This window comes from Orcinus orca, chromosome 10 (assembly GCF_937001465.1).
Source record: "Orcinus orca chromosome 10, mOrcOrc1.1, whole genome shotgun sequence".
NCBI lineage: Eukaryota > Metazoa > Chordata > Mammalia > Artiodactyla > Delphinidae > Orcinus > Orcinus orca.
In genome coordinates this window covers 33,504,715-33,525,082 of record NC_064568.1, presented here as the reverse complement: position 1 = coordinate 33,525,082, position 20,368 = coordinate 33,504,715, and the positions used below count along the sequence as shown (strand labels likewise).

At 48.2% G+C, this 20,368-nt stretch overlaps 1 protein-coding gene across 2 annotated transcripts in view; it reads right to left on the bottom strand.

Moving 5' to 3' along the window:
• The window catches only part of WNT5A (Wnt family member 5A), a 45,530-nt gene that overhangs the window by 22,048 nt on the left and 3,114 nt on the right, over positions 1–20,368 (bottom strand). Inside the window, exons 3-8 of one of the 2 annotated variants that reach the window (XM_033424618.2) lie at positions 16,716–16,794; positions 10,696–12,448; positions 9,959–10,045; positions 9,724–9,845; positions 9,066–9,224; positions 8,083–8,216 (exon numbers count right to left, since the gene is read on the bottom strand). In XM_033424618.2, coding sequence (XP_033280509.1) covers positions 8,083–8,216; positions 9,066–9,171 — 240 coding nt within the window. In that variant the 5' untranslated portion in view covers positions 9,172–9,224; positions 9,724–9,845; positions 9,959–10,045; positions 10,696–12,448; positions 16,716–16,794. Of the gene's footprint in view, positions 1–3,790; positions 5,123–8,082; positions 8,217–9,065; positions 9,225–9,723; positions 9,846–9,958; positions 10,046–10,695; positions 12,449–16,715; positions 16,795–20,368 lie in introns of those variants that run through there. The other variant, XM_004267928.3, reaches the window with a different exon arrangement.

Genomic DNA, 20,368 nt, shown 5'->3' with positions numbered 1-20,368 from the left:
GAGCGGGCAGTGGAGAAATTGGTAACAGATTCGGCGGATTACTGCGGATCTCTTTGTTAGAGGCGAAGCCACACAAACCGAACCCACTCTCGGCCCGACGACCCCGGGGCGAGTCCACTCGTTCACAGAATGGGGGCCACCTGGGAGCGGGCCATTTGGTTTGTGCGACTCGGGTCTCTAAGCGCCAGGCTGGGGGTAGGCCGGAGGTGTCCCAAAGGGGATCCGGCAGGAGAGCCCCGCGAGTCGCGTCTCCACTTAACCCCGCGTGCTTGGCCGGAAACACCTTGGTCCTCTTCCCGCTCCAATCCCCGCGCAACCCAGAAAAGGCCCCACAAGTTTGAAAGACAAGGAACCCACAGCAAACTCACTAATACATCTACTCTGTAGGGTGAACGTCCCTGCCTGTTTGCCAAGAGATCTGATCCGAAAAGAGTACGAATAAGACCTCTCCGGAGACTGTTAACACCGAGGGTAAAACAAAAGTTCTGGGGAGAAGCTGAGTTTACCAAAGAACGGACTAAAAGTTTTTGAACAATTTCAGGGCCCAAGGAAACCGACTTTGTAAGGATCCTTGGAATCTGTTCCTAGTGTGCGACAAGTAGGAGGGTTGCGGGCATTTGAGAGGTTCAAGCACAGGGGAGGGGTGAGGTGGGGGTAGGGCGTTCGTTCGCACGCCCTTGTTTCCAGCCTCAGAACAGATCCATAACCCTTCTTGAGAGAGAGAGAGAGAGAGAGAGAGAGAGAGAGAGAAATCCGTCACACTAGTTCAGAGGACGTTTGGGACAGCAGAAAGCTTCGGAACGCACGCGCAAACTCGCGCGGCACCCAAGTCCGAGGCCGGAGGCCACTAAAACGAAATTCCCCGGAGGGAGGGCGAAGATTCTGGACCCTCGGCCGACGGCGCTACCTCACTTGATCTGGGTATCCCCTGCCACCTCCACCCTCAGCCCCCACCCCCAGTCTCTGGGAGCGGAAATGATGGAGAAACTGGGAGGAAGAAATTAGATTGACCTGGGCTCGCGCTGGCGAAAAGCACAGGAAACCCCAAGAATCCCAGCTCTTAGTGGGAGATAAATTTTGTTTTCCCCCCCACCTGCGATCTCTCCTGAAAGCAAGGAAAGAGACGGCGAAAATTGCAGAAGAAAAATCAGTGGCAGCCACAAAATTGGGGCGTCCTGCCCAGGGGAACGCCGCTGTGAGAAGCAGGAGGGGATGATGGGCTGAAAGGAGGTCCGCTTTGGGGGAGCAGACAAGGAGCCAGAGCTCCGCCAAGGGTGCCTCGGGAAGTGTCCACAGCGCTGAGTGCTGGGGGGGGCGGGGGCTGTGTGGAGCGGAGGAGAGAGGAGGTGGAGGAGGGAGCTCCTTGAGCCCAAATCAGTGCAAGGAAGGTGTGCAGCCTCTGATTGCCCTGTCTCAGAACTGACACCAGGTCCGGTAACAGGGCATATCCAAGGGAAGAACGGTGGCCAAGTCTAGTTCTGTTCCTTGCCTCACCTCATCCATCCCCAGACAAGGCTCTCCAGACTGCAGGACAACTCTCTCTCTGTCTCTCTGTCTCTCTCTCTCTCACACACACACAGATGCCACTTCCACCTTCCCACACAAGATGTCTAGCTCTCTCTAGCCACAGGCTCTCAACTCTGTCCAGAGGAGCTGTTTGTCGGCAGAAGGAGAAAGAAAATTAAAGAACACTTCAACCCCCACTCTTCAGAGGCAGTTTCAACTCCACTTTTTAATAGACAAGAAACAGACCGAGGGGGAGAGAAAGCACCACTTGTCCTGGACCACAGGGAAAACTGGTGAGAGCGCCAAGGCCAGACCAGAGACTTCCTAGGGTGACGCTCCTGTTCCTTGCTATGCCCTGGAGAAGCGGTACCAATCCTTCTTCCACTTGCCCGAGCCCCATTTGCTGCATCGCACCCTTGGCCCCTTCCTTATTAACGCAGCCGCCCAGTGCAGCTTGGCCTCTGGGGGCCTCCGAGGGCCCCTCCTGGGAGAGTGGGACCTGGTGATCTGAAGGGATGTGCTTGCAGAGCCAGAGGTGGGAGGAAGAGGCGAGCAGCTGCCCGCCGGCCCAAGGAACCGAGACTCCAAGACGTCCTACCTCAAGGCAGCCAACAGGGGGCAGCCGGTACCGCACAGCGAGGAAGAAAAAGACTTCAGGACTAGCTGAGGTCTGGCGCACCGTACTAACCCCTTGTGCACCGGGGAGCTCCGCTGAGCGGAGGGAAAAGCAAGGGACTCTGGCTGGGCCTCCTGGGCAGGGTCTTCCTTTGTGGAGACGGGCCTGGCTAAGTAAGGCTAGTATATCCAAGACCCGAGAACAACTGACCTTCTACTCCGCCCCAAAACACGCAGGGCACAGATCCACACACTCGGACACACAATTTCCACTGCCTCCCATCGCCTGCGCGCTTTCTTTCAGCTTTGGCCCCTCGGAACTCCCCTGGCAGAGATTGCCTAGAAACAAAATCTCCGCATCTGGCTGGAGCAGCCTTGAACGTTGGCGGGAGGGCAGGGGTTGAAGAGGTGCGATCCCACCGCTGGCTCCAAGTGACTTCCAAACAGTAAGCTGTCCATTTAAAGAAAGACGAGGGAGGAGAAGGGACCCTGATGCCAGGCTGCGATTGGAAAGTAAAACAAGGCCACAGGGTCTCCCAAGTTTGGGGGTTTTAAAAACGGGGTTTTTTTTGGTGGGGGGGGGCTTGTTTGCTTTAGGAAACATCTTAATTACAATTCCAAGCTTATTTTCTAGAAAAACTGAAAAGGGGAGAGATCAAGAAAAATGAAAATAAGGATCGAAGCTTGGAGGACAGAGAGGAAAAGTTGTTCGGAAAATAGCAAGTTATACCGCAGGAAGAAATGTTAACTTTCTGTAAAAGTGAACTCTCGGTGACCCTCGGAGTGTGTGACTCGGCTTTAACATACAACTGACAATTAAAACAAACAAGAGTTCACAAACTGCCCCCCGCCCGCTCTCCCAACGCGGAGGCCCAAATGTTTCTAAAGGACAAGGCAGATTCCGCGCAGGGGGCCGGGGCGCGCTCTCCCAGCGGACAGGATTAGAGCCACCACTGCCAGCCCTCCCCGCCCCCATCACTGCTGCAAACTGCGGAGCTCACCCAGTGGCAACTAATAATGCTAATAACGCGACCCCGTTCCCCGAGCCAGGGTGCACGCTGGCCCCCTGCCAGGCACTCTTAAAGGCACAGGGCCTGCAGCGCTTGGGTCCCCGGCTGCGTTGAGCTTGCAACCTGGCCTCTGGCTGCAGAGGGCGAGAGGTGCGCTGCTCGGCACAGTCGGCCCCTAGTCCAGCTTCACGGTCTCTCAACCAAGGAGTCCCCTTTCCCCTTTCTGAGCCCTGGCTGCACACCTTCTCTGTGCCCGCGCTTGGTAAATATTTGTTGAATTGAATCATTATGCTGTTACTGAAATATACAGAGTAAATTACACTCGCGTTTCTCAGGGCAAAAGGAAACTCATCCGTGAACCGCTGTGTTTCTGTCTCGTCTCTTCCCCACTTTTTCTCCAAAGTCTAAAAAGTTTGCAGAACGTTTGGTGGGACCAGGTCTCCTGGGAGGCCGAGGCAGTGCGCGGGGCGGGGGTGGGGGGGTAGCGCGGCAGGGAAAGGGTAGGGGTCCCTGCCAGCTACGCGGGAGTTCTAAGCCTCTCCAGGCATTAGGAGAGCTGGCGGGGGAGGGATAGGAATAGGTGGAGGGGGGGCGGGATATTTAGTTAACTTCCAAAAGAAAAAAAAGTGGCGAGCGTCGGCGGAGCACAGAACACCTACCTTCATTGCGAGGGGGAGGGGGCGCGGGGAGGAAGTCGCCGCAAGACCGAGGGCAGCCGAAGAATCTGAGCGGAGCGGCCGGGTTAAGCCTGGAGGGACGATCCGGCGCAGAGCTGCGTGCTCCTCCAGGGCGCGTCGGGCAGGCTCAGGGGACTGGAGCCCAAGCGGTCACTGGCATCGAGTCTCGGTGCCTGAGCCGGAGCAGCGCTGGGATGCGTCCGTGAACCGAGGGGCGCCGAAGTCCGCCTGCCGGCAGCAGGAACAGGGCCCGGCCAGCGCGCAACAACGGAGCCGCGGGTCCGGCGAGGGCGCGCAGGCGACTGTTTCGCGGCGAGGCGCTCCCTCTCCAACGTCCATCAGCGACGGCGGTAATTAGGGCTTTCCAACCCCAAATGTGGGCGTGATTGTGCAAAATACTTTACAACAAATAAAAAAAAAAATCTTCACAAGCGGGTGAAAAAAATGCCCCACAACTCAACTCTGGCCCGGGGCGGGGGGGTGGGGGAGGCGATCCGTGCGCCCAGGTGCCCCCAGTTCATTCACACCACGGATTCTGCAGACTCCTGGCGGCTCACGCCTCCTGATCTCCAGCTCCTCCTCTCCAAGTCTGTGGCCGAAACGTCTGCTTCCAGGCGCTGATCCTGCGGCCGCGAGTGAGTGTGTGGATGTCTGTGTACACACACAGACACACACCCAAACACACACACACCCACACGCACTGCAGCTTGGGGGCCACAGAACAATCAGGCGCGCATGGGTTTTTCTCCGGGAGATGCCGCTGAAAATGCAGAAGTCGCCATCCGAGCTGCAAGAGTCAGCGCCAACTTTTGTCCTTTCATTTTAGGGTTTGGTAAAAAAGGGGGAGCAAACTGGGTAAAAGTTGTCCCCGAAAGTTCTGCCTCCAGTGGGTTCGGGGACGATGCGCGACTGCCCCAGGGGAGACACTGGCTCCCCCCTCCCAACCCCCTTCTTTCCCTCTTCTGGTTAATCCCCCTCTTTTCCCCGCCTTTCCAGGGCGAAGAGGCGCGCGGGCACCGCGGCCGTGGGGCTAGAGAGGGGCGAGGGCGAGGGACTCCGCGGCGGCTGTTCAGCTCCGGCGGTCCATGGCCGGCGTGGCTCCCCACCTCCTCGTTTGGCGCCGGGACGAAGGGGCGGGAGAGTGAGCAGGCGGGCGGCGGGCGGTCGGGGCACGGCGGCGGCGGGAGGAGCTCGCTCGGCAGCGGCCGCACGGAACCGGACTCCGGGCGGCGGAGGCGGCGCCTCGGAGCTTGCAGCAGCCTTCCACGCGATCCTGCGCCCCACAGACTGACCGACCGCAGGGACCACGTACCCCCCACCCACCCCCCGGCCTCCCTCTCTCCCTCACTCTCTCCGGACTCCTCTTTCCCCTGGTGTTCTCAGAGAAAAAAAAAAAAATTTTTTTTTAAGTTTTAGAACCAAAGGCTGCTGGAAAGGGGGGGAGGGGAGGGGAGACAGAAAAAAACTCAACTTTGTCTTTGCGCATGCGTGCTGAGGCCGACCTATGACAAACTCTGCAGGATTTTAAAGCCGTACCACGAGCTGGGGTGCAGGGGGGCGGGATACACTCCCTGCTCGATCCCCCTGCTTTTGGCTCCCCATCCCCCAGGCGTCTGCTGAGAGAGAGAGAGGTCCACTCCGCAGCCGCTGCCTGACCGCCGCCCGGCCCTCTGCTCTCCTTCCAAAACCGCCTACCCAATGGAAGCTGAACCCCAACTTCAGCCTGGACCCCTTGGCTCACCTGTCCAAGGCCGCTCGCACTGGGGCTGCACAGGGGGCTGTCGCCATGACACGGGATCTCTAGCAGGACCTCCTTCCCATTCTTAACCTTGGGGGAGGGTCCCTAAGCCCGGGGGCTGGAGACGAGGACAGGCGCACACATCCTGCCCCGCCCCCAGTGTAGATCTGGGTGCTGGGGTGCGCGAGTGAGCATCTGGCTGCGACCCAACGCATCCAGAAGCGACCCGTGATCCTGCCGGGTTGCATCTTGGCTGGTCCCCTCAGGTGAAAAGGCTGCGAAGTTCGGCAAAACCAGGTTCTGCAGGGCACCGCAACGTGCAGGCACTTCCAGACACCTGTGGTTTGGGCGACCCCGATTGGGCGGGGTTGGTGGACGTGTGACCCCTACCTCCCGCACGCCAGGGGCGCCACCCACAAACAGTGGTTCACATTGGAGTGCAGTTCTTGTTCTCAGCCCTCCCCATCCTCAACCCAAGGTGGAAGACACACACACACACACACACACACGCACACACACACACACGCACACGCACACACTGGATTCAATTTCTGCCATACATCTGGCATGCCCTTGACCTTAAAGCACAAAACCCTTGGCCTGGGTACTTGGGGCAGTGGCTGTTTCGTTCTTTCCATCCCCCACTCCAATCTCTGGCTGACCACCCCAGGGCGATGCTGCCCCACCCTCTGCAAGTCCCTTCCTGACCCTTACTTGTCCCAGCTGCCTGTACCCCTCCAGGGTCCTGGCCTTTGCTGGGCACACCAGAATGGCAGTGTGGGCTTCCCACAAACTACAAGAGAAGCCCTGGCTTCCTCCGGGGACGATTTCTTTCACCAGGGACGCATGCAGACTTAAGAAGGGGGAACCCAACTTTATCATAGATGCCCTTGGGACATCTCCCATTCACCTGAATCCCCTCTCCCTTCACATTCTCTAGGCCTTGACCACATAGTGGCTATTTTCCAATTTCTAATCTAGCCTTAGATCTGCCCATGGGAAGGAGGGTCTAAACAAAGAAGGGTCCCCTCCTGGCAAACTGCCCCTGGGCAGTCAGTGTCTCTCCGCAGTTCCCTCCCTCCAGTTCTTTGGCCCAGCGGCTGGCAGCCTGGATTCTCCGGGCTGTGGGGAACACACCCTCCTCCTGGGCTGGCACCCCAGCAATGCTCCGCAGCATGGCTTCGGACCCAGTTCACCCACGAGGCTCTGATAAGTGTCAGGAAGTAAAGTGACTAAGAATAGAGTTCCCAAAGGGTGCTGAGCTGAAGCCCCCCACGTGGGGGGCACCTGAGTGCTGGAGGTAGAATGCTTATAAGATCCTATTCTGAGAATTTGCTCCAGAAACACTAGCTACCTAACCACAAACCTTTAAAAAAAAAAAAAAAGTTATATTCTGAATTATCAGAATAATTGCCGGCTTCTCTCTAATTGCCTTTGTTAGTTAGCCTTTGTTAGCCCCAAGAGTTTCATATCCTGTTTTGCTGTCTTTCCTCTAGTGGGAACTGGTGCTAGGTTATGGTTGAGTGTAAACTCTGCAGTCTGGAGTTCCAGTCCCAAATCTGCCTCTTTCCAGCTGTGAAACCTTAGACAAGTCATTTAGCCTCTCAGAATCCTCTTAAACACACACATATGACAACACAAATATTGATTTTGTTGCAATACAAACAAACAAAACCCAGAGAAATATAATGACCTCGCCACACAACAAAGAAAAACAGAAACATGATGACCTACCTGGTAGGAGAGCAGTGAAAACGAAACAGATGACCTTGAAAATCAGGGGTGCAGTGAGAATGAACAGTGATGCTTCTGGAGAACTTAGCAGGGGTCAGGCACGCACTGGGCACTGAATACCCGCTACTCTACAAAAAGCAGCTCTGAAAACAGGTTTTTAAGCTCCTTTGGTGGCAAAGCTGTACCTCCCATGACAAGATCATTTATAGTCTTAATTTATCCCAGTTGGAGTGAATGTTCGTACTCTTCACAGACGAAATATGAACGGTGTTGGGTTACCGGGTACTTCCCCAGACCTCACTGGGGCTATGTGCAAACTAAATAATCATATGCCCCATTTTATCTTTCAAAAAAAATTCCAAAATTTCCAACAAACCAGTCTATCCCCAAGCAGTTCAGATAAAGGGTTGTGAATTTCATCTGATGAAATTAATATTGGGTGTGCTGAGATTATACCCCACGAGGATGCAATAACCTCTGTGACAGTGTTTTTCATGGCTGCAACTCCAGTGCTCAGAACAGTGCCTGGCACTTGGTAAGTGCTCAACAGTATTTGTTGAACGACCAAATGAATGCATGAATGGATGAAGGAATTCTTTCCAGGGGAAAATGTCAAGGGAGACCAACTGTGAAATCCACTGAGAACCTTCAACCAGGTTCTGCTCTGGAAAGTCGGGCTCAGTTGTAAGAACCAGTCCCACCATGGGTGCTGGTTAATTTGGCTGTGAGAGGAGCAGACAGTTGGAAGGAGGCAAATGGATGCCTCTTCACCTCCACCTTCAAATATTCTCGTTTAACCTACCTCCAATTTGTGGAACTCCATGGTTTCCCTTTGCAAACCGTGTGTGCATTTGGGTGTGTGCACACAGATTGAGTCATCTGCAGACACACTGGCAAGGCATCGCCATACTCCACTCATTAAAAATGCTTTTGAGTCTGTGGAACAAATAAATCAATATTTTTGGCTGCTCTCCCAACAGGGTTATTTCACAAAACAGAGTGCAAGATAAGGAATTTATGAACGATCGCATCCCTGTGCCGCCTTTCCCAGTGGGAGAAAGCAGGGCCTGGGTTGTCATTCTGGGAAAATCTACCCCCCTTTTATGCCCAGCAAATAATATTTTATGGCCCTAGGTTTATGGTGGTGTTTTAATGATCCGCTGTAGAAAGCGGTTTTCTCTCCGGTCACTAGAATTTGTCAAGAAGGGCTGGAGGCCATAAAAGAGGGACGGGCCCCAGGGACAAACAGGCTCCATCTTCTGAAATAAACTAATAAAGATTTCCAAGATGTTTACTTCTCCACCTCAGAGTCAAGACCAGCCGGGCTGCCGGCGAGGGGCCCACAGATGGAGCACTAAACAGGACAAAGAGGCCGGAAGGGGGTCAGGGCTTCCTCACCACCGCATGGCCACAGTCAAAGTAATACCACCACATTGTGTTGCCACTGGCCACCGGCCTTGCAGGGAGGAAGGGACAGAGGCTCCTTTGAGGTTGGAGGACAATTTTGGACACTGGGCAGACTCAAGGAGTCTCTTTGAGAACCTCGGGCTCTCCTAGCACTGGCCTAATCACGGTGCTCTCCTAACTTAGAGCCCTCTTTATTTTTATGGTCAATGGTGCTTTTTTTGTGGGGTGGGGGGGTGGGGGTTCTGAATGGATGCTTTGTTTTTTTGAGTTTTAAGGGACATTGAGGTCAAACAGACCTAAGTCTGAATCTCCACTCTGCCTCTTGCTGACCAAGTAACCTACAGGGGTCACTTTCCCTTCTGAGCCCCATCTCCTCACCTGTAAGATGGAACACATTAGGGAGGCTCCAACAATTGAGACAATGTACAGAAGGCTTCGGTCCAGCCTCTGCCCGTGGAGAAGACTGCTGCACTGATTTCAACATGAGGAATATCTGTCCCTGGGTCTCCGGGGAAAATCCTGAGACAAATGAGTTGCCTGAGGAGGGTAGGGGTGGATGTGTGGGAAGAGGAGAGAAATATGGTAGGCAATTATACATGATCCGCCGGGTCTGCACGGTAGAATTCAATAAGGAGGAGGCTGATAAGTGCCGAGATAATAAAGAGTAATGAATAATAGTAATGATTGCTGGTAACATTTATTGAGCTCTTATTATGTGCCAGATACCAGCTCCTGTCTGAACTCTTTAAATTCATGGCTTTGTTTCATCCTTACTACTTCATGGGGTAGATCCTGTTATTATCTGCACGATATGGAGAAAAAAAGGGTTCAAAGAGGTCACGATTTCTATAAACCCAAGCTGTTCTAGTATTCAAACCCAACAGTTTGAACCCTGGTAATCTGCATCTAAATAACAGAGGCTTAACCACCATACTTTACCTATAAATAAAGAGAAAACCACTTTTTTAAAGGTATCTCCCCGATTCCCCAAATGTGCCCACACTTTTCCCCTTGGCCTCTCCCACATGAGGCTTACCTTAGTGGAAAGAGTCTTTTCCTGAAAGCTTCTGATTCACTCCACTAAGCCCCGAACACAAAAACCACCAGAATAAGCCACACCAGGAAAGTCTGATTCAAGTCCAGTTCAGTCTGATGGATCTGTCAAAGATTTGTCCTTATTTCATTCACTGGCGTGCCGTGAAGCCACGACTTCCCTGCCCTCATTCCACCAGCACCGTCAGCAGTCAAAGCATCCATGCTCAGCAACTCACCTGGAATGCTGACCTTGTCTGGACAGTGTCCTCCGAATTCCCGGTTCTCTGAGAAGGCCTTGGCCTGCTGCTCCTCCTGTGTTATCCCTGACACGAGAGATGAGGACATGAGGGCTCACCCTCCCCAGTGCAGCTCAGATCATATCACTCCCCTGCTCGAAGTCTTACACGGACTCCCTACCTTACCAGATAAAGTCTAAACAAGTTGACCTGCCTGACAGCCACATCGTAATGCATCCTTCGCGCTTGCTGTTCCCGGTGCCTGGAAAGCTGTTCCTCCCGCCTGGGCACCCTCACTTCATTCAGGCCACCACCTCAGTGTATACATCCTAACCTAAGGGACCTCCAGCTCCCCCTGCCGGTGGTTCTCTGCATGATTTTCTTCTTCCATCCTGGTCTAAAATGAGCTCATTTCATCGGCATGCCTATTTCTTTGTTTTCTGTTTCCCCTCACTAGAATGTAAGCTCCAGGAGGGCAGGGGTCTCATCTATGTGTTCAGAGCTGTAACCTCCAGTGGCCGGCCCAGAGGAAACGCTCAGAATGAATGAATGAATGAATGGTCATGCCCATAGCAAGGGTTTGAACCTTGGTAATCTGACTGTAATATCAGGAGCTTCACCAGTATACTTTATAGATACTTTACCTACAAATAAAGGCAAAACTATTTTTTAATGTTTCCCTGGTTCCCCAAATGTGCCCCCATTTCCCCCCCTGGTCTCTCCCACACAAGGCTTACCTTAAGTGGAAGGAGTCTGATAAGAGAAATTGCTTTCTTCTGAAGGAAGATGGCGTTCCATTACTCCCCCTTTTGCCGTACTATTTCTTCGGAAAGGCGATTTTTTTCTTAACTGGCATTTACTTTTAAAAGGCAGCTGGCATGGTCAGTCTTGTTGCCCATTCCATATTGTATGTGGGCCACTGGGCCTCTAGATGCTGGGTTTAGGAGAACATAGGTTAACTATTTGCAGGGGAACCCAAGTCCATTTATTAGACTCTCCTGAGAGACAGGAGAAAATGTTGGAACTTTATTTTGTCTTATTTATTTACTGGTCACACATTTCAATATCACGTGCCTAAATCTGTGTATTAGGATTTGCAAATCTGATTTGGCTACACTCGGTAATTACTTTTGTTCCCAAACAACCCATTACCCGGCCTAACTTCTGGGTGTGTAAGAGAAGCTTTTCAAATTCTTCAGCTAAGTTCCTTTCTCTGGAAGAAAAATCTAGAAAAGTGTAATATGTTTCAAAATTTCCCGCCTTAGGCATGCAGTGAAACCGGTTGGCAGAAGAACACAATCTCATTAGAAAGGGGCTGGATAATGTGCAGATTTGGCTCTAAGAAGATTCCAATGTAGATCAAATCTATCCTTTCCAGAAACGAAGCAATGAACAAGTTTCCTTTCATGACCACCTGGAAAGCCTACCTGGAGGATGAGTGTTAAAAATGGATTTTGCCTGAAGAAGAAAAGTGCATCCTGGCATCTCAAGACTACCTAAGAATATGAACATCTCTTTTTGTTATTTTCAGCTATGTGACACAATTTTTAACTTCAAACTAATGATGGAGAAAATTTTTCAGCAAGAGAGATACATAATAGTAACGTACCTAAATGAAAGGGACAACATTTCACCATTTAGTCGTTTATTTGGAATTCCTGATACCAACCTGTGCACAAAGTATCTAGGAAGCTGAGGCATTTTTCTTTTTTTTAACTTTTCAGGAACGTTCTCACTTACAATAGCAATTGCACATCTTACTGAATTTTAACTGGAGTGACTCTCACCAGATTTTTCTCTTCTGTGCAAATATTCTCGACCTCCTTAAAAGGGACCACAAATAATTCCAAATAGCAGAATTAAACCCCAAGTCCTTTTCATTTTGTATACATTGGCACTATAATCATCAATGCTCAATTAAGTGACACTGTTATGACTTCCCAAATCTGTCTCAATAAATCAGAGAATTTTGGATAAAAGCTTCTTTTCTCCACTTAGTTTAATCCTTAATTCAGTGATCTATAAGTGTCCATTAAGGTCAAGTGACAATTCATTGACTTTGAAAAACATGAGAAACACTCCTAGGGCAAAAGATCCTGATGTCTCTGAATGTATTTAAAGTAAGTGGTTTTGACTTAAGCAAAGATTTCTACTTAACCCAGAAGAAAAGCAGTTACTCCTTGGAAATAGCACAGAATTCAGGAAAGTGAAATGAATAATGGCAAAGGATTAAACTTACCTATTCCAGCCCGTACATATATCTACCGAGTATATACAGGAACACGATGGCTCCACTCATGTGTCATTTGTGGACAACCCTCCTTTCCTCAACCCAGGAGCATGATACTCTCAGTCATGCAGACGTGTCATAACAGAGATTAGTGAGTACGTAAGCACCATGCCTCCCTCATTCTGCATGCTCAGTTCAAGGATGTTTGAAAATACCTCTTTCTATTTGAAAACGGAATTCGATCCATGTGACGGCATCATCTATTTCAAAATTCAACAACAGGAAATAAAAACAAGTCATAAATTTAGAGTGTCAGTTTGCTGGGACTGAATTATAGCTACAGAAAATAAATCAAAGATCAGCTTAACACATATGGAAAGTAGTAGCCGTGGACATGACTGACAGGCCATTCATTCATTCATTCATTCAGCCAACATTTATGGCTCATCTACTGTAGATCATCAACTATTCATTTAACAAGCTTTACGACGCATTCATTCATTCATACATTCATCACATTAGTATTGTATGTGCCAGGTCATGTTATCATGTTGGTTTGTTCATTTTAGTCAACAGGTAATTACTGAGCACTTATACTAGGCACTAGACCCGAACAGGCTCTAGAATAAAATCTCAAACGTGTGGCTGAGGGGGAAGCCCCCCGAATGTGTTTCTAAACATATCCTGGTTGTTACTGCTGCTTGGGTGAGGGCTCTGGGTCTGTGACCTCTTAAGGACCAAGTTCAACGTTGGGGATCCCTCCTCGTGCTGGCTGGCCACGCTACAAGTCCCAAGGGGGTCCAGCAAGAGACAGGGGTTTACTCTGACTCCATGGGTCACCATCAGAAGACAAACCCTCTACACCCATGTCATTGCCAGGTCTCCCAAGCACTGAAGTCTTACAGGAGGCTCAGAGAACAGATGCACACTGTCCTCTGTCGAATGACACTGGTTGGAGGTTGGGAGAACTTGTAAACAGTCTCTTTTCTACAATCGTGACTACCTACCCCATAGAAAATAGAATTTCCCCCCACTTCTGTCTTAAAACACTCACTCAGGTCTGTGCTAAGCATTTTATGGACATAATATGGAGCCTGACCTGAAGGCTGTTATTATCCTGATGTTACAGAAGGGGAACGCAAGTTTGGAGTAGCGAAGCAACTTGCCCCAGGGCACATAGCCAGGCTAAAGATGAATCTTGCAGATCAAGAGCCCTGGTTGGCTATAAATGTGTTTCTGGGTAAGGGGTCGGGAAGCATCCCATGACATAAGGAAGTGTTGAAAATAAAGGCAATACAGAAGTAAGCAGAACCCAGAAATGGAGAACAACAATGGGGCTTGTCGAAGCCCTTGGATCCAGCCGTGCCTGAGGGCCACCTTAACCTCCTTACCTTTCTTTCGTGAAATCAGTTTGAACTGGGCGTTAGCACTTGCAGTTCAAAGAGTTCTGACAATACAACAGTGTTGGGTTGTCTTAGGGAAATTAATATTTAAGTTAAAAAGGCAAATTCAGGTTTAGGGTTAAATGGCAGATACCTGTTCCCTGCTGGGGTTTGGACCAGCCCCCTCGAAACTAAAGGAGATTTGATCTGAGACCATCCTCAGGTTCTCTTGAGACAGACTATCTTGTCAGAGCAGGAAGAAGCCATGGGGGCTGAGCACTAATGTATGAATGGTGTGGCGTGGGAGAAGAGTCCATACGTGAGTCGGGCGAGGACCTCGGGAGCACTTGGAGGATAAGCGGTGAGGTCCAGGCCAGGAAAAGAGTATGTGAGGGTTTTTTCTCAGAGACAAAATACTCTGAGGCTGAGAGACGGACGGTGCAGCCTGTGACCTACGGTAACATCTACAGGACATCTGCCTTTGACGTATTTGGGACTATCAGTGAGGAAGTCAACAATTGTCTTTTAAAAGTAGACCCTCGGGAATTCCCCGGTGGTCCAGTGGTTAGGACTCCACACTTTCACCGCCGAGGGCCAGGGTTCAGCCCCTGGTCGGGGGAACTAAGATCCCACAAGCCACGCGGTGCGACCAAAACAAAACAAACAGCAAAACAAGTAGACTCTTGATTTCTGTGGTCTCTCTGATGCCATTTCATTTGGAAACATAAACGGTTTAAATAAATTAAATTCATTACTTTAAGCCTTAAAATCCAGATATTCAGGGGAGAGAAAGAAGGGACTTAGATTCCCTATGCCCATTAGGAATCAAGTTTGAAGTAACTAATTTCTCCATGTGGATTCATCAATTTGCTCCCCAAAAAAGACTTCTTGCAAGTCTCCTTCATGCCTGGCACTTTGCAGGGCTACAGAGGTGGGCAAAAATTGGATAAGGTTCTTGCCCATATGGTACCTACGTATCTTCCCTGCCTAAGAGATCCTCCTTTTCCATGGTAGTGAATATATTCATTCAGTCATTCATTTAATGGTTTTTCATTTATACCAACTTGTATAAATATACATATTAAATATGACCAAGTAAAAGCTCAGCTAGCAGGATGTTCTAGGAAAGAGCTATTCTTTGAGGATAAATTAATGGTTTAGCAAACTGGGAATGTAAGAATTAACATGTTAAACTCCTGCTATACCTTTTTGTTACCTTTGTTAAAAATGGAAATTTTACTGAGTTTCTTCCTCGGGAAATACAGTCTGGTAAACCTGGATGACACAGACTTCAGTGACTCAGGCATGACGGTACAGGGGTGAGAGCTACACATGCCCAGTACAGTGGTCACGGACCACATGCAGCTGCTGAGCACTTGGAAATGTGGCTCGTCCAAATTCAGATGGGCTGTAAGTGCAAAATATAAACGGAATGTCAAAGCCTCAGCACGAAAAAAGAAAAAGATTATAAGATATTAAGAGCGTCTAAACCGACTATGTTGAAATGATAATATTTTGGATATACTGCATTAGAGAAAATATATCATTGAAATTAATTTCTCCTGCTTCTTTTTAACTTTTTTAAAAATATAGCTGCTAGCAGATTTAAAATTGCATACATGGCTTGCATTATTTTCTGTTGGATGGCTCTGGGTTAGAGCAGGGCCCTGGAGTCAGAGTAAGGATTGAAACCTGGTGCCTCTATTTAATAACCGTAGGGACGGATAACTTAGCCTCACTAAACCTCGGTTTCCCCCTCTGTAAGACAGTTACTAACAGTACCTACCTCCCTGGGCTGTTGTGACAATTAAGTGAGCAAATGTACTCACAGTGTTTAGCACAATGCTTGGCATGTAGTTCCTTCTCAGTGAATGTCAGCTGTTCAGAGCTACTCTGCAGTTATCGTCTCCGGAAAGTCAGGAGATGGGGCTAGATCAGCACTGACAAAACAATATACTATAGGAATTTGCATAAATCCCTGACACCGAGTTGTTTCCTTTTCATTTGCCATTTTCCTAAATCTAAAGTGCTCACCAAACGAGGGTGGTGTTACCGGACAGCCATGATGAGCCAGGTTCTGGTTAAACACAAGCTCTGATGAGTTAGGTTTTGCTTAATCGAGGACTAATGCTCATTATAATTTCTTCGTGGCATTGAAGAATACATGCAGTTATGGTCACACACACTATTAACAGAGGTAATGGTTCCTGGGAGCCTACCATGTGCTGGACATTGTGTTAAGCATTTTCCTTAAAGGTCATGCTCCCAACAGCCTTAGAGCACAGGGAGGTGGAGAGATTTGCCTAGGGTCACCCAGCCAGGAAGTGGCAGAGACGGGACTCAACCTGTCTGTTTGACCCCAAAAGTCAATCTAAGTATTACTGAAGCAGAAATAGTCTGGGTAATTCCTTGTGGTCATGAAACTATGGTGCTTTCCTCAGAGCGCCGCGGACTGTTTAGCTAGAGGAGAAAAGCTTGGTTTATCACAGGAGTTCCCGACTGTTGCAGCAACCAAACAGAATCAGAGATTCCATAATAATGAAAAGTTCTGCTTTCAAAAGGTGTCCATTCTCTAGTTATAAGGAAGCGGAGGACATCCGTCTGTAATAACGACCCCATTAAATGCAAGCCTTCCCATTTATGGCTCTAAAATATTACCAGGCAGAAACGGAAAAGTGGCAGAACTTTCTCTCTTGAGAATTTTCCAGGACCTTACAAACATGACCCCATTAATCCACTCAATACCCGGATGAGATAGGTAGTTGGTTGTTATTATTCTTCTCACTTTCAAGATAGAAAACCTGAAGCTAAGAGAGATTAAGCAATTAGTTGAAGGTCAAATGGTGAGCTAGAGACAGACCTGGAAATGAAACAATTATCTTCTGAAATTCCAATCAAACGCACAAACTGATTGGCTAGTTACCACCATGTGCTAATATTCAGTTAGATGCCCTCAGCACAAAATGACTGGCTTTTACAGGAGACTTCTGCAGCTGTATTTGCCTGAATTTGTATGGATTGGTTTAATACCAATGTCCAAACTGACATCAGATTTTTCCAAAATATTGGCTGAAGGAAAATACGGTTCCTTGCTCCAAATGTGGTATCCATTTTACCTAGCTCGGTTACATTTAATCATACCTACCAGTGCCGTTTCTGGAGGATAAAGGGAGGATTGTTCCACAAAGCCGTCCCGCTCGTGTTTTGTTTTCTTCAGAGATAAGCTGTAGCACAGAAAAAGGTTTAGGGGGCATCTTGCAAGTTACTCTTATGTTGAGACTGAAAAAAGATGAACATAAACTATCTCGGAGCTGTACAAAATCTGGAATCCAATTTGCCTGTATTATCGTCCTTCAGTCAAATGCCTTTTACTCTTTTCGGCTGGATACTTTTGACAGTAGGTGACACTGTATGAACCAGAGTCATAGGTTAGGAAAAGACAAGACTTCCAGGTGCACCAGGAGGAATCCATGCTTTTCGGAACAACTGCAAGGACACATGCACAGAAAATTGGTCTCCTGAAGAAAGTGCTACTAGTGATGTCTCTTGTCCAATTTTGCAAAAGGCCTTGCCCCTCCAAATACCTGGAGCAAATTTTTATTTCTTTCTGCCTACTTGAGTCTTAGGTAATTTAAAATCAACTACTCTGTTATCAATTTCGACTGGTTTGGGGCAACATGATATATCAATGAAACCGTTGTTGTCAGAAGGAAAATAGGGCCATTTCATTAGCTTGGTAGAAGGGCATCTACACTTCTAAAAATGGCCCCATGCCATGCTCTGAACTTGTTCTTTAAGAATTCACTGTGATCACTTTTCAATTTGTTGAATTTCAGTTTCTTTGGCCAGCCAAATAAGACTCTTGGAGAAATTCTTCTCCCATGACTTTATAATTTCTGGAAGTTCAGGAGACTTGGGACTGGTCATCTTAAGAAATTCCAATTCTGTCCCCTATCACTGCTCAACCTGCTCGACTTCTGCTCACCCGCCTTGGTCCTGTGCTGATGTGGACAGCTCCTTCTAGAAACACAAATTCAACCTAAGCCCACTGCAGGAATGCTAGCCTGCTCATGCACAGACACCGCACGGGAAGAAATAATAGTAGCAATAAAGCTTATCCGGTTTCTTCTTTCTTAAAAAAATCAAACACTTTGCGGGACTCCAAAGGCAAGACATTTTTTTCCCTGCGACCCATTTTAACTTCCTTTCTCATAAGCTGAAAACATGACGCTCAGAAACCAAAGAATCTTCAACTACAGTTTGGGGTCTAAGTCTGACACCTTGCAAAGGAGTATCGTGAGCATTTCCAATTGGAGTCACGGTGTCAATCTCTCTAAAAGTCCTAGTATGTTGCTGTCATGGGATATTTCCATGGAACCCATTAAGCTACCTTGTTTGAAGGATGCTGAACAGCTTGGCATCATTTCCAAGCGACCATGCTAAACTGAGAAAGGCAACTCCATTACCAAAGGGACACTGAAAACCAAGGCCGTGGATTGTGGCCAGAGGTGAAGGTACTGATTCCTAACCAACCCATGGCTCATCCTAAACGCTGAATTCTTCTTCCAGATGTATGCAGCACTTGGGAAGGAAAAAGGAAATGGTCCTGCCAGTGCAAAGGCTTCCAGTGGTGTTTTGCCACACTGGTATCAGTCCTTTCCCTGTTTTCTAACCAGGCACCCGTTTCTTATCATACAGGTTGGGCAGCTCTTCCCTGCATTTTAAAACCCTGGTGTCTTACTGTCTACAACGCTCGATGTTGACTTGAGTTCACATGTTTTGTGGAAATACAAGTGGTAATTACACAGTTACCTGCCATTGGCAACCGTCACCAGGGAAATTTACGGCCCCCAATATCCACATCTGGTAACTGGTTATTAAACGTGGTTGATGAAAACACTGACATGGCAAATGGGATCTGAGCAAGGACTGGCTCAGCAGTGATTCTTGTGAGACAACGGCTGGAGGTCCACAAGAGACCATCGATTTTATTTCATTAAACATTCTAGTATTTATGGCAATATTACTACTAATAATAGTTATCGTTTCCATTTTTTGAGAATCTGTCACGTGGCTGGCATTGTGTTAAGTGCCTATTTGATCCTTATTAAAAAAAAAAAAAAACCCTTCTGGGAATGTATTATAATTTTAGGATTAGAAGACAGGCACAGAGAGGCTAAGTAACCAGCCCAGGGTCACTTTTGGGGCTGTGATGGAGTCAGGATTTTAACCTTTCCCGAATCTGCAAACTCAAATACCTTCAGGGGGTCAGGCTGGTAACACTCTGGGGTGAAGTGGGCCAGGTGTAGCTTTATAGAGAGAAATGAGGACAATCGAGAAGTGGCAAGTACATCTAACATCTCCCCAAATTCCCAAACTCCAAGCCTATCACTACTGCCCTGGGGGAAAAAACCCTAAGACACGGTACTGGCCAGACAAGAAGTATCCGAAATCTGAATTCATTCCACAGGCCCTAGTTTTCCAGCCTTCGTCATCTGAAACTGGATTCATGCTTAATGACACTACATCTTTTTAGGATACTTTTTCAATGAGATACACAGACGGAAACGTGCACAGATTATACATATGTCACCTGATGCATTTTCATAAACTGAACATAACCACGTAACCGACTTCCAGGCCAAGAATCAGAATATCACCAGCATCCCAGTGACCTTTTCTTGTGCCCTTACCGGTTACAAACCCTCTGAAGGTGAGCCATTATCCTGAATTCTAACGCCATAGAGGAAATCGGTCTGTTTCTGAGGTTTACATAAATGGACTCGCACAGTTGGTTCTCTTGTGTCCATGTGCTTTCACCTAATGCTATGTGAGATTCATCCACGTCGTGGCAAATGGCAGTAACTCCTTCTCAACAGCTTTTACCCTAAAGTCTATTGCTTGATATATTTGCCTGAATACATTATAGCTGAGCCTCTAACGAGGAAGACTTCCTTCTCTGGAAACAGGTTCTAAAAATGGAAACAAGTCACTCTAGGACTTTGTTAGAATTATGGAGAGAGTTCTGTTGTTAAAATAGTTTTTCTAAACATTTTCTCATTTATTGTCTCATTTTATCTTCTCACATACCACGCCAGGTAGTTAAGAGACATATTATTCCCATTGGTTAGATTCAGAAACGGAGGGTACATGCAATTATATGACTGCATGCTACCATAGAGCAAGTGTGGCAAACTAGTTATAAAACAGAGATCTCATCTATGTCTTCATTGCCAATCTAATGTTTCCACCTGAACGTACATCCTGTTCCTCCTTTCTGGGTCAAGGTTCTATTCACAGGTAAAATAAACCCGTCTCCAATGATGTTTTGCTGTGAGTACGTCATACTGCTGTGTGCCTTTGATGCTTCCCTCCTCAGCACCCATTTCCCTTTCTTATTTGAGAGTCCGTTCTTTCCCCTTTCTCGATCCACAGGAGTGAGGTGGGCTCCATCCCTAGTGGGGAACAGCACATGACTCCTCCCCTAGGGGTCGAGGGTCTCACCTGAAACCTGGCGGCTGTTCAAGGATGGATTACCACGAAGGAAGCAAAACTGAGAAAAGGACAGTGAGAAGTCATTTGAGCCCCTGGGACAAGCCACTCCTGAAATCCACTACCTCTGAACTGTTCACTGCATGAAGCCATATATATGTATGTGTATGTCTGTATTTGTTTTTGCTCAAATTGTCTTGTGTTATGTTTTTGTTCTTTTCTTCTTTGCTGGGGGAGGGGGACACTTGCGAAAGAAAAAAATTCTAACAGTTATGCTTACGTAAATAAATACTCATATTTCGCCTC